The sequence below is a fragment of the Castor canadensis genome, chromosome 3, assembly GCF_047511655.1.
Source record: "Castor canadensis chromosome 3, mCasCan1.hap1v2, whole genome shotgun sequence".
Taxonomy (NCBI): domain Eukaryota; kingdom Metazoa; phylum Chordata; class Mammalia; order Rodentia; family Castoridae; genus Castor; species Castor canadensis.
This window is the reverse complement of record NC_133388.1, coordinates 161,049,083-161,063,783: the sequence shown is the minus strand read 5'-3', so window position 1 is coordinate 161,063,783 and position 14,701 is coordinate 161,049,083. Positions and strand designations below refer to the sequence as shown.

The following is a 14,701-nucleotide window of genomic DNA, read 5'->3' as shown; positions in this document are numbered from 1 at the left end:
GACCCATCTCAACAAACAAGCTGGGTATGGTGGTACATTTCTGTAATCCTAGCTACACAAGAGGAGACAGAGGTAGGAGGTTAGAGTCCAAGGCCAGACCTGGCAAAAATTGTGAGACCCTATTTGAAAAACAACAATAACTAAAGCAAAAACAGGACTGGGGGTGTGGCTCAAGTGGTAGAGCACCTGCCTAACAAGTGTGATGCCCTGAGTTCAAACTCAAGTCAAAAAAAAAAAAAGAAAAGGTGCTGGCTAGATATTCTTTAGTGTTTTACTAAAAGTAATTGGCATTCTTGGTATGTTCAGGTTTATAAAATCTATTTTAAAAGTTATTATAGTATTTAATGGTAAACAGTGTTCAGACAAATTTTATATGAAACATACTTATCCCATTCTGCATAATCTCTTGGAATTTTCTTTTTAGCTGGTCTACTTTCAGAATGTTTTTCCTGAAAGAGTAAAATCATATTTTATGAGATACATTTAATCTAAGATTAGTAGGTTTTACTAATGTGAACTACTGGATTAAAATACAGTAACTGCAGTGGGCACCAGTAGCTCACACCTGTAATCCTAGCAACTCAGGAGGCAGAGATCAAGAGAATTGCAGTTCAAGGCCTGCCCAGGCAAATGGTTCTCTAGAACCATTATCTGCAAAATAACCAAAACAAAAAAAGGCTGGAGGAGTTGCTTAAGTGGTAAAAGGCCTACCCTAAATTCAAGCCCCAGTATCACCAAAAGTAAAAAAGAAATATAAGTGCAATGGATTAGAAAAGAGATGCCCTCAAGGTTACAATGACTTCAGTATCAGAAGAAAGGATTTTTTTGTAGTTACTTCAGGAGACAGTCTGCAGGCTTTTAACTATATATATATATATATATATATATATATATATATATATATATATAGCTACACATATTTTTAACTATATATATATATACACACACACACACACACACACACACACACACACATATAAAATCTGAAAACTCACAGGTGTGATTCATGACCTTCTTACAATAAAAATGTACTAAATGAGTTCATTCTTTTAAACTCTAGGTGGGAGAGAAGCGGGCAACTACTTTGCTGCCGTAGTTGGCGCTGTTTGCAATGACAGACACCAGACTTGGACTAATTCCATTAACAGGGAAGAAATCATGGGTTTATGTAACCAAACCACCAGATCAGTGCTCCCATGCCCTTTCCCCAGCTTCCCATCTCTTCCCCTCCTCTCTCTGCCTTTCTCTGTCTGCTGATTTCATGTGCTCCTAGGGCTACTTGCTTTCCCCATGTGGTAAGAGACATAGCCATCTACTCAGTCCTGCTCATCAGAGGAAGAAGAGAGTGCCTCCTCTTTCCACCTGTAGCAAAAGAAATCCCAGAGAAGGACTCTCATTGACTAGCTTGGGTCAAATGCCATCCCTGGGCAAGCAACAGCTTGGTACAAAGTGGTCCAAACTAGGTGCCATGCACTATTGATGATGGGTAGAGCAGCCGGTTCTGCACCAGAAAGGAGTGGGAAGAAAGAATCTGAGAGCTATTATGCTCACAAAGTTAACCTCCCAAAGCAAGTAGCACAGTAGCTAGGTGTGATCTACAGAATGCTAACCTAAAAATTACCTATGTAGTCCAAAGAAAGGGGAGTATAGTAGAATTTATAATAAACATTTGTTTTTAAACAATTGTGATGTCTTTATTATTAAGTTTGTATTTACTAATAGATAACTAAGCAACAACAGTGTTAGGGATTAAATATGAAATATCCCCCAGAGGCTCATGTTTTGAAAGTTTGGTCCCCAACTGATGGCACTATTTTATGAGATTATGGTGGGACCTAGTTAGAGGAAGGAGGTCACTTGGAGTGGGTCCCCAGGGGCATCCAGTCCCTGGCCCCTTCCTATCTTTCTCTGCTTCCTGTCCATCATGAAGCAAACAGCCTCTGCCACATGCTTCCACCACAAGGATGCTCTGCCTCACCCCAGGCCCAGAATCATGGAGTCAAGTGGCCATGAACTCAACCCTCTGAAATCATGAGTCAAAACAAATCATTAAAATTTAAATTGGACTTAAATTATTTAAATTGTTCGTGTTGGGCATTCTGTACCAGTAGCAACCTCCTGAAGGAAGTAGGGTCTTTGCAGATATAATCAAGTTAAGATGAGGTCCTTAGGATGGACACTAATCCAATATGGCTGACATGCTTTTAAAAAGGAGAAAAGACTCTGGCATGAGGGAAGCTGGCCATGAGAAGATGAAGGTAGAGACTGGAGTTATGCTGCCACATGCCAAGAAATGCCTGTGGCTACCTGGAACTGGAAGAACAAGGAGGTATTCTCCCCCACAGATTTCAAAGGGATTTTGGCCTTCCCAATACCCTGAATTCCAAGTCTGGCCTCCCAAACTGTGAAAGAATACATTTCTGTTGTTTTAAACCAACTAGTTTGAGTTACTTTGTTACAGCAGCTCCAGGAAATTACTCAAATGGTACAATTTAGTTTTTAAAAGCCCTTATTAGAAAACAGGGGTATTTAAATTCATATACGGCTCTCCAATATTTACGTGTGACAAAGACTATCCCCCTTAGGGATCAAAAATAAAAAAAGAAGAACATGAATTGGCTTGATTATGGTGATTATTTCACAATGAATTTGTGTCTAAACATCATATTAAATATACAACTTGTATTTGTCAATATTAACTCAGTAAGAAAACATTTAATAAATTCAATGAATGTGCAGTAATATAGAGTCTCAAAACATGGTCTAGGTACATGGGATAAAATATACTGTACCACATTACACCGAGAATGCTCCTTGACTCTGAAAGACTGGGACACGTACCCCCTTCCACATGCTCCCATGGTACCCTATAATTATTACACTAGTCCACACAAGCACACTGTGTCAGTGGGGTTCAACTGTTTGGTGCCATAACATTTTCACACTTGTGAAAATTCTTGGTCATTTGGAGTTATGCAGATCTTCCAAACATTCACTCATTTCATTATACAATTAAGAAATCACATTGATAATGTCCTCAGGAAGCTCATGAGAAAAGTCAACATGCTAAAGAAAAGTTACAGGAGGCCACTGACTTGGAATGAGCTCCCACATGGTCCCCAACAGACTAAACCAAAATGGAGTTATTCATGCTAAAGTTCCACATCACCTAATGAAAACTAAATTATCTGACCTTCTGAGAAATCAAGAGGAAGATAATAGCCCTATCTCCAAAAAAAATACAAGGACAGTAACTTGGTGTTAATCAATCTGCTTTTTATATTCTTTCTTCTTGTTCAACATACCTAATAAAAACCAAATATTCTCCCATACCCAGTGGAAGACCTTTTCTAAATTTTTAGAAAATGCTCCAATTCACAAATTACTAATAAAAGCCAATCAATTTCAACTAAATTTGGTCTTTAGACAAGTATCCTCCTTAAAGGGATATATTTTGTCACTGGTAGGTATCTGAGAAATTCATATGAATGCAAAACTTCTAATTTTCACTTCAAAGTTCAGATTTTCTCACACAAATGCTATCAGTTGTTTTTGTTAAAGTGACAGGTCCTCTTCATTCATTTTCAACAAAATGTACACCCAAAACCCAAGTCTGGATAAACACCAGTTTGTATGTCAGTTATTTTTTCAAGTAAAGTCAAGAAATGGCTACTTGAGCTTACAAGTGCTTTTCTTGAGATAACAAATCACATTTCACTACTCAGTGCACTGCTTTCCACCTACTTCTCATTTTGCCACATAAAATACTGAAAAGGCACGTCCTTGAGCCTCAAGATTTAACAAAGCAAGCATTTTACTGTTTCATGAAAGCTATTTTAAAGTAAATTGGAACTTTTGCTGTGTTCAATAGTACAGTGTGGTGCCACTGCCTTGATTCATGTTAAGACCCCAGCAGAGTTTTACTCTCAGTGCAAATGTCAACATACTGGGGAAGACGGAGAGCCAATACGATTTACAAATAGCATGCCAGGTGCAGTGGTGTGTACACGAAATCCCAGCTTTGAGAGAGGTTGAGGCAAGAGGATCACTTGGGTTTATATAGGAATTCCAGGCCAGCTGGGCAACATAGAGACACAAAACAAAAATAAAACAAAATAAAAAAACCCATACATTGGCTTTTAGACTCCCCTGGACTTCAAGAGTCCCCAGATCAACTCTGAGAACCAATGTACCACAAATCTGTCTACCCTAATTGATCATAAGCTCCTTGATGGCAAAGACTGAGTATGAGTCATTGTAATGTTTCTGACTTAGCCCATAGTTGTCAATTAATAAGTATGAATTCATTGATGACAGACAGTTACCAGTAAAATTCCTAATTTAGGGAGGGAAGTTAAAAAAATAAAAAGTCCAGGAAGGTTAAATTATCAGAAAGCAGAAGAGAAGACTGTCAAAGTAGAAGACACAGGACAGCAAAAGGAAAAAGAAGAAAGGCAGCAACTCCAAGATGCAAGCCTTCAATGGAAAGCACTGCTTCATTTTGACGCCGAGTGATAAGATACAGCCTATTCAAGTAGGTAGTCCAGGGCAGGTGGAGTGGCTCAAGCCACTGAGCATCTGCTTCACAAGCATGAGGCCCTGAGTTCAAACCCCAGTGCTGCTAAAACAAAAACAAAAAAACCAAGCAGGTGGGTCCTACATACCAGCTGAAAACATCTCTAGTTCTCTGGAACATGTCACACTCTGGCTACTCCGATTAGACCGAGTCAGACCCTTAAACAAGAGCCACCACCTGTTCCTCTTACCCACTCTACCCCACACCAAAAAAGCCCACCTTGGTGACATGAACAGAGCTGCTGGAGCCACGAACTGGAGGCAAATGATCTTCCATTCCTGAACCTGTTTCAGTGTCAAAGTGCATTGCATTTTCTTCTCTTTTAATTTCTGACACCCAACTCTGAGAAGAACAGAGAAAATGTTTGAAATAACTAGATAAACCTTAGAAATATCTATACATTACAGTTTCCTGAGTCTACTTTTTAGGAGACAATTTGATCTTGCCATTTTCTCAATCTGGGGGAACACTTGTTCTACTTTTTAATTGTACTAAATGTCCCTAACATAAAATTTACCTTCTGTGAACATTAATCTTGATTGTCAACTTGATTGGATTGAGAAGTGCCCAAGAGATTAGCAGAGCACAGCTCTGGGCGTGTCTGTGAGGGGTTTCCAGAAAGGATTAACTAAGGGGGCGTGGAAGACTCAACCTGAATGTGAGCAGCACCATCCTCTAGACTGGAGCCCTGACAGAGTAAAAGAAGGGAAGGACAAAATAAGGGGCCTCTGCTTCCTAGTCACCATGATGTGCGCTGCACTGCTCCACCATGTCCCCCCTGCCCTGAGTGACTGAAACCTCTCAAACTCTGAAACAAAATGGATCCTTCCTCTATAAATTATTTTGCTCAGATATTTTGGGGGCGCCAATGACTCATGACTATAATCCTAGCTACTCACGAGGCGGAGATCAGAAGAATCACAATCTGAAGCCAGCCCAGACAAATAATTCTCAAAAAAAAAAAAAAAAAAATCCCAAAAAAGGGCTGGTGGAGTGGCTCAAGCAGAAAGAGCACCTGCCTAGCAAGTGTGAAGCCCTGAGTTCAAACTCTAGTGCTGCTTTAAAAAAAAAAAAAAGGAATATTCATGTTGTTGCTGCCTGTCTTACTTTTATTTGTCTTGCAAGGTCTTACTCATCATCCCTTCAGCAAGTTTCCTAAAACTTTCAAGTTGGCTTAAAGTGCTCCTCCTTCACACATAAGCATAAAGATTTCTAGCTATCTGTTTGTCAGTCTCTCTCCTCAAACTAAATTTCTGGAGAGGAGAGTCTATATCTTAATGTCATCTTTGATTCCATGCTTGGCACACATTAGGTTCTTAATAATGTTTAAATTGAATTAGCACACATGCCAGAAAAAAATTTGATTAAAATATTTATTATCTATGAAATTCTACCATTCCTTATTCAGCAAATATATATTGAGGGTTCTAATATTTGTCAGACATTCTTACAAGTACTGGGATTCAGCAATAAACTGTATTCACCTGTCCTAGCCACATCAGAGGAAGGGAGGAAGAAAAGGGGATACAGATCAGAGATACGAGGAGAAAAAGAAACTTCTTCCTTAAATAAGAAGAAATAACCTCAATCTAAATGAGGACAGAACACTTTCCAACTCCTTCTCCAAGGTCATCAATATTCTGCCAGCAAAACCACATAATGGCATTACAAAAAAAAAAAAAAAAAGAAAGAAAAATAGCCAGTATGATGGTGTATGCCACCAGTTTAATAAGACAAGTAAAAAAATAAATAAATAAAAGGTAGCCAGAGTAGAAAAATAGCAGGCAAAAAATCCAATGCATCTACAAAAAAGTTCCTAGAATGAATCCATGAATTTAACAAGATTTTAGAACACAAGATCAATATTTAAAAATCAGTTAATTACAACTCTTAATGTACAATTAAAATTTAAGTTAAAATTCCACTAATATGAAGTATCTAGAATAGTCAAACTTACAGGTACAGAAAACAGAATTGTGGGTGCCAGGGGCTACCACTAACACTTAGCACTACTTAACACTACTGAACTGTACTTTTAAAAATGGTTAAGATAGATGGTTGGGGATGCTGCTCAGTGGTAGAATGCTTGCTTAGCATGTGTGAAACCCTGGGTTCAATTCTCAGCACTGAAAAAAAAGTTAAGATAAATGCTATAGTATATGTACTTATTACAATAAAATTTCATAAATTTTATAACTGGAGTGACTTTGAGGAAAAAACTGAAATAAAAATATTAAAATATCAATAACATAAAATGCCAAATTATACTCTGAAAATTTGAAGACACTGATATAAAAAGTTGAGAAGACCTCACATAGGGCTTCTTCAGTAGAAGAGTATATACTCTTAGCATGTGGAAGGCCTAGGATTCAGTCCCCAGCACTGCCAAAAGAAAAAAATTAAAGAAGACCTAAATAAGTGGAGAAATATACAATGTTCATAGATCAGAAACCTCAATATTGTCAGTTCTTCCAAAATTGACCTATAGAGTCAATACAATCCCAATGCAAACATAAGCAAGTTATTCTGTAAAAACTGATAAGCAAAAGACCTAGACTGGTGAAAACAGCTTACAGAAAGAAGGACAAGGTTGGAGGACTTGCAGTGTGATTTCAAGACTTCCTGTAAAACACTGCAATGAAGACAATGAAGTACAGAAATAGACAGACATTTAGAACAGTGAAACAGAATAGAGGAAGTCAAAAACCAACCGCCATACCTGGCCAACTGACTTTGACCACTCTACCAAGAAGCTCAATGGGAAAAAGATAATCTTTCATTAAACAACTGGATATGTATACTATTATCCAGAAAACAAAACAAAACGGATCACAAACCTAAGAGCTAAAACCATAAACTTTCTAGAAGAAAACTAGGGATCTTGGATTAGTCAAAGATTTCATGAAAATTAAAACATTTGCCCTTTCTTTTTTTTTTTTTTTAATGCATAGATTTTTTTTTTTTGCCTATTTCTTTTTTCTTTTTTTTTATTCATATGTGCATACAAGGCTTGGGTCATTTCTCCCCCCTGCCCCCACCCCCCCTCCCTTACCACCCACTCTGCCCCCTCCCTCTCCCCCCACCCCCTCAATACCCAGCAGAAACTATTTTGCCCTTATTTCTAATTTTGTTATAGAGAGAGTATAAGCCATAATAGGAAGGAACGAGGGTTTTCACTGGTTGAGATAAGGATAGCTATACAGGGAGTTGACTCACATTAATTTCTTGTGCATGGGTGTTACCTTCTAGGTAATTCTTTTTGATCTCACCTTTTCTCTAGTTCCTGGTCCCCTTTTCCTATTGGCCTCAGTTGCTTTTAAGGTATCTGCTTTAGTTTCTCTGCGTTAAGGGCAACAAATGCTAGCTAATTTTTTAGGTGTCTTACCCATCCTCACACCTCCCTTGTGCGCTAAAGCTTTTATCATGTGCTCAAAGTCCAATCCCCTTGTTGTGTTTGCCCTTGATCTAATGTCCACATATGAGGGAGAACATATGATTTTTGGTCTTTTGGGCCAGGCTAACCTCACTCAGAATGATGTTCTCCAATTCCATCCATTTACCAGTGAATGATAACATTTCGTTCTTCTTCATGGCTGCATAAAATTCCATTGTGTATAGATACCACATTTTCTTAATCCATTCGTCGGTGGTGGGGCATCTTGGCTGTTTCCATAACTTGGCTATTGTGAATAGTGCTGCAATAAACATGGGTGTGCAGGTGCCTCTGGAGTAACCTGTGTCACAGTCTTTTGGGTATATCCCCAAGAGTGGTATTGCTGGATCAAATGGTAGATCAATGTCTAGCTTTTTAAGTAGCCTCCACATTTTTTTCCAGAGTGGTTGTACTAGGTTTACATTCCCACCAACAGTGTAAGAGGGTTCCTTTTTCCCCGCATCCTCGCCAACACCTGTTGTTGGTGGTGTTGCTGATAATGGCTATTCTAACAGGGGTGAGGTGGAATCTTAGTGTGGTTTTAATTTGCATTTCCTTTATTGCTAGAGATGGTGAGCATTTTTTCATGTGTTTTTTGGCCATTTGAATTTCTTCTTTTGAGAAAGTTCTGTTTAGTTCACTTGCCCATTTCTTTATTGGTTCGTTGATTTTGAGAGAATTTAGTTTTTTAAGTTCCCAACATTTGCCCTTTCAAAGGCTACTTTATAGTTAAAAAATGTAGCCAGAGAGTATCAGAAATTATTTGTAAAACTGTGTCTAATAAATGTATTTTATAACTCAGTAATAAAAGTACAACCAATTTTTAAGCAGGGAAAAGATTTGAGGACATTTCACATAAGATACAGAGTTGGCAAATTTAGAGGTATTCTTAATCATTAGGGATATACAAATCAAAACTACAATGAGATACCATTAAATGACTACCGTTAACAAAACTGACAATATTAAATGTTGATCAGGATGAAAAGCAAGTGAAAATTTCATACATTGCTAGCAGGGCTGCGCAACTGTACAGCCACTTTGGAAAACATTTTCACAGTTTGCTCATCAACAGGTCATTTATATATGCAGATTAAATTATGACCCCTTTAAGTCTGGATATTATTCAGCTCTTTGAAATATGTTCACACACTCAAATTCACAGTATTTTTCTGAGTTTAATAAGCAATCAAAACTTCCTAAGTTATCAGCACTAAGAGCTCTTTACTGCTTTTAGTAACAAGGATTTCAGGTACATGAAATAGACATATATACAATGTCACTAACAATATCTATTGAAACCTGCTGTCATTCCCTACCTTTATATCACCGTCGATTTTTTCCCATTCTTCTGCTGTAAAACTGGATGCTGTTGCTGCAGGCTTATCTTTCCTCAAAGCTCTACTTTCAGGAGCCAAGCCTCTAAGGCGCTTATCACAAAATTCTGTAAGTTCAGGATAATATCCTTCCTCCCCCGACCTTAAAAGAAATTATAATTTAGAGTTAGCACCTACTCAGAGGCCCTCTAGACCAAGCTGGGTTCTGTGGAGCCCAGAGATTCTGAGGAGATCACAAGGGCTACGGAAGGCAATTTTAAACACATATTGGAAATTTAATATTGGAGAAAAGCAGAGAAAGAATATGTGCTTCCTTTTCAACAAGGAGTTTCTGCTCAGAGTTCAATTTTTTAAAGGGGGAAAGGGATATGAAGAAAATGGCAGAGAAACAGCTTAGAGAAAACAACCCTAAATTCAACCACTCAAGAAACAGAATTCCTTTCCTTAATTTTTTTTTCTTTTTTTTTTCTGGTACTGGGGTTTGAACTCAGGGCTTTGTGCTTGCCAAAAGGCACTCTGCTGCTTGAGCCATGCCACCAGCCCCAGAATTCCTTTCTTAAAGAGCTAAATGGAGGTATCTGGTCTGTTTTTAAAGAAAATCATTTCTTTCCCCTTCTCTTGTAGGTCTGTTCACTCTTAAATTTCTAAAAAAAATTACAAATAAATCTCATTTCCAAATTCACTTTTATACAATTGGAAGGCAATACAATATAACTTAATTAGGCTAGTCATAGAATTTCTTGGAACCAACATTAATTATAACTGTGGCTTCAAAACTTATTTTTTTATCAGTCCTTGACAAATATTAATAACATTCTGATGAGAAAAACAATGATAAGACTTTTCATCTTTCCATTCCAGAAATGATGAGGATATTATATCAGCTCTGGGAGGGATGACAGGAGGATAATGGTGATGAAGGAGATAAAAGAAAAGCCGCCGTGGTAAGAAGAGAGTCAAAGAAAAGGAACAGAAGAACCACTGGAGAGTCACAGCAAAGCTACTGCATCCTGAAAGGAGGGTTCATGCCCCACAGGTGCTTCTGCAACAGAACTCTGTCCTTCAGATGAAAACAGCTCAAGAAATGCAAAATAAGTGTCCCAGGTTGGTACCTCATAGGACAGTGTTTCTTCAAGTGGATTCCTTGACCCCTACACCTAAACAATCAGTCCCCTGGACTGTTAAAAACACATTTTTGTTCCCTAGCCCAGATTTCCTGAAGTACAATCCCTAAGAATGAGACCCTGACAACCACATCTGATATGTATTAAAGTCTGACAACCTCCACCATGGGTTCTACTCTGGGAAGGCCCTAATTAACTGCATTCTGATAATTAATTTCAGGCCGCCCCACCATCATCCACGTGATCAACCTGCAGTGAGTTACTCTCCTTTGTTGTCAAAAGACAGGAAAGAGAAAATGCCAAAGAACTCTGTCAGTAGGCTGGTAAGAAAACCTTTCCTCCAGATGGCTGCTTTCACAGCTGCTTTACCTTTTCCTAGAAAATGGGAAGGAAGCAAGAAAAATGCCCTCTGGATATTAATTAGCCTAAGTCTCATGCTGGAAGTAGATCCAGCCAGACTCTCTAAACCAATCACAGGATCAAAACCACTATTTTGGCACCCACCATGGGCAAAACTGACAATCTCAGTATTTGAAGATGCTCTACAATATTTCTATCGTTGCTTCAATTTTTAGAAGTCAATGACAACATAATTAAAACTGACATACTGAAACTTATGACAACTTTTAAATGCTTACCTCAGCACACAAAGAATTTTCTCCAGGTGTTTAACATCTGAACAGTTTTCAATATACTTGAAATCTAAGTGTTCAATGGGAATTTTAAATGTTTTTGTTGTTCCAAAGCCCCACAATGATGGACAATCTTTGGCAGTCATGACTGAAATACAGTATAGGAAAAGAGATATTAACCTAATGTATGTAATAATGCTCAATTTGGACAGTAGCAGTCATCTGGGAGCTCCTAGTGAAAAGGAAGTGGAGTGTTTTTCCCAAGGAGGAAGGCCAATCATTTTTAACTCTCACTCCTTGTAACAATAGTTAACATTGACAAAGTTAAATTTTTATGGGCTACATAGGGATTATCTCAGTCTTAAGCAAACCTAGAATAGAATGACAAAGCAGGTTTTGGTGCTTAAACTGCTTTTTATCTTTTAGTGTTGATTTTGAATGACCTACTTTAAGTGTTTGTTAACATCCCAATCACCCTTCACGTTTCAGCACAAACATAAATATCCTTTCTGAAGCTTTTCTTCCTTTTTCATTCCCTACTACCACTCACTCCATCAATGAAGAGCTCCCAGGACTATACTCTAAAGCACCCAGTACATACCTCCCACAGAATATGGCATATGCATTCTAGATTGTGCGAAGATCTTACTTTATTCATCCTTGTATTATGACTGCCAGGACTAACATAAGTAGTACTTTACATCCCTTAAGAAATACTTGGTGAATTGGATCACTGCTAATGATAGTGGTAACAACAGCAACAAATATTTATGTAGTTCTTAATGCAAGTTAAACCCTATTCTAAGAATACGTATGGATGTATGTATGTATGTGTGTATATATATATATATATATATAGTCTCACTTAATTAACTACTATGTCAGGTAAGTTTTACATTATGTAGAGAGCAATAATAAGCTAACTTTTATGGAGATAAATTACCATATGCCATAGATTATCTCACCTCAAAATCACTCTCGTGAAGGACAATAATTACTCCCAGGGTAGGGGGACTAGCTCAGTAGTAAGAGTGCTTACCAAACATGTAGAAGGCCCTAGGTCCAATCCCCAACACTACAAATAGTAATAATAAGTAATCCCATTTTATTGATAAGCATGTTAACGAATGAACTGACAATATGTATCAAAGCAAGCTAGCTACAGAACCCACCTACTGAACCATCATATAGTGCTTTTCAAACTGCAGGTAGCAACTCATGAGTAGCAGTCAGCATTGTTTTATGAGGAAGAATTAATAAAATAAAAGACTTCCCAGCATGTAACATTAAAAGTTTTATAAAAAGTTTTAGTTCACGTCTATGTAAATGGGTTATGTGTGTTCATAAACACACATGGTTCCAAAGTGAAATATATTTCATATTGGGAGTCACTGTCAAGATTTTTCAAAAAACCATTGCACTAAAACCTATTGGGAGATCATTTTAAAAACAAGAAGCAGCAATACGTCTAATTAATAGAAGCATTTCTTTTGGTGTGACTACCCTCTGGGAGTTTGCTCATATCATCAGACCTCTGCAGAGTGAGGACACTCTGTCAAGCTTCTGCATATTCCTGCTGGTTTTGACTTGGGTACAGAGTATGGATGACAGGCCTTCAGCTTTGGGATGAAATCTGACCATGAAACTCAACTGTGGTTTTCACAACATGCCTGCAGACCCAGGATGATGAATGACTCCCATTAAAAGGATGATCTGAAGAGTGGAAGTTACAGAAAAGAAAAATGAAAATTTGCCTTGGGCAAATTTTTCCAAAGAGTGGAGGATCTTTGTGGGACAGAATTAAGCATCTGCTAGGATTGAAAGAGATTACCTTGATTGACTTTATCTTGCATTTTAATTTGGATAAATATGTGTTCTGGTGTGATGGGGCATGCCTTTAGCCCCAGCTACTGTACTTGGAGGCTGACATTATAGGATCAAGGTTCAAGGCCCAGGCAAGAAGTTAGTCAAACCGATCTCAAACAAGCCAAGCACAGTGCATGCCTGGGTCCCAGCTACCAGAAGGCTGAGGTAGGAGGGCTGTGGTCAGAACAGGAGTTTTTTGTTGTTAGGTTTATTTTTTTGGTAGTACAGGGGTTTGAATTCCAGTCCTCACACTTGCTAAGCAGGCACTCTACCATTTGAGCCATTTCACCAGTACTTTTCAAGATAGGGTCTCACAAACTATTTGCTTGGGCTGGCTTCGAACTGTGATCCTCCTGATCTCTGCCTCCTGCGTAGCTTGGTTTACAGGCATGAGCCAGAGCAGGCTTTCTGACAAAAAAGAGTGACAGACACCCTATCTAAAAACAAACTAGAGCCAAAAAATAAAAAAAAAAGGCTGGGGCGTGGCTCCCTACAAGCATGACGCTCTGAGTTCAAGTCTTAGTACCGCTCCCCCAAATACATACCTCTATATGAACATATAGACGTATATATATAATGAAAAACATGATAGACTCACCTCTTACCTAATCAAACAAATTTCATTCTGAATACTATTCTAACATTTCTGAGAATCCATCTTGAAAACTACCATGTTTTTTTTTCTGTAGGATATTCTCAAGATTACTAAATATTCTCAAGTTCCAAAAAGTAAGTTATACTTCACTTGCTCTCTTGAGAATTCTTCCACATTTCTTTGCAGAGTCGTTGACTAAGAAAATCTTTAGTCCTAGCAGTATTTAATTTCTTCCGTCATTCTGACCCAGTTTCACATCCCATATTTCCTGATCAGTTTATCAGTTAATACCTGCAGTGCAAGCAGCCCTTGTCCAGCGGTACCCTAGCAACGCGAAACCTCGGGGGTGGTCCCAGCCAGGCGGCTCCTTCCCAGCATCCACAGAGGGACGCGCGTCCTCCGCCGTCGGCGACCGGAAGGAAACGCGTCCTGCAGCCTGGCAACCGTTTCTATGTACGGCGCGGCAGGGTCAGGGCGTGGCCTGGGAGCTCTAAGCCGGCCCACAACCGCTCTCCCAACCCGGCTCTGGTCACCAGGGCCTGTGCGGTTGGCCGGCTCCGGGAGCCAACTTCCAGCAGTCGGCAGCGACCTAGAAAGCCTCCTTTTGTCCCCCGGCCCAGGAGCACGCCCCTCTTGCTCCAGCTCACGTGCAAGTGCTTTTCCGCTTCCACCCGGCTCCCAGGCCCCTGCTACAACACAGACGCCGTCCCTAACGGCAGGTACGCCCCAGCACTCACGGCTCCTCAGGCCCCACGCCCAGCCTGCGCCGCAGGTACCGAGGGAAGCGCGCTAACGCAGCCGAGACCCCAGGGCCCGAGTCACCGCCGCGGGGCGGAGACCAGCCCCTGTGCGATTGGCTGCCCCTTCCCTGCCTTCCGCCGATTGGCCACACAGCATCCCACCCCCCCAAGCCCCGCCTCACCCCGCCCAAAGGTCCGCTGGAGCATTAGGATGGAAGAGTGAGGGTTGCCTTCAGCTCCTTTTTATTTTGAGTTACAACGCTCTTTCTGTTCGGTCATCCTGGACTGTTAAGTGATATCTACTCCGAGACCTAACTAAACTTCAGAGTCTGAATTACAACATACATATACTTACCTCTTCCCTCTTTTTCACGCATTCCAACATCTTGTGGATGCTA

General features: G+C 39.5%; 1 protein-coding gene across 5 annotated transcripts in view; it reads right to left on the bottom strand.

Annotated features, from left to right (window-relative positions):
• Nucleotides 1-14,377, bottom strand: part of Spag1 (sperm associated antigen 1) — a 53,217-nt gene extending 38,840 nt beyond the window's left edge. Inside the window, exons 1-5 of one of the 5 annotated variants that reach the window (XM_074068929.1) lie at nucleotides 13,855-14,377; nucleotides 11,109-11,250; nucleotides 9,329-9,488; nucleotides 4,796-4,918; nucleotides 385-449 (exon numbers count right to left, since the gene is read on the bottom strand). In XM_074068929.1, coding sequence (XP_073925030.1) covers nucleotides 385-449; nucleotides 4,796-4,918; nucleotides 9,329-9,488; nucleotides 11,109-11,248 — 488 coding nt within the window. In that variant the 5' untranslated portion in view covers nucleotides 11,249-11,250; nucleotides 13,855-14,377. Of the gene's footprint in view, nucleotides 1-384; nucleotides 450-4,795; nucleotides 4,919-9,328; nucleotides 9,489-11,108; nucleotides 11,251-13,854 lie in introns of those variants that run through there. The other 4 variants (XM_074068931.1, XM_074068932.1, XM_074068930.1 and 1 more) reach the window with 4 other exon arrangements.
• Between the last annotated feature and the right edge of the window lie 324 nt (nucleotides 14,378-14,701).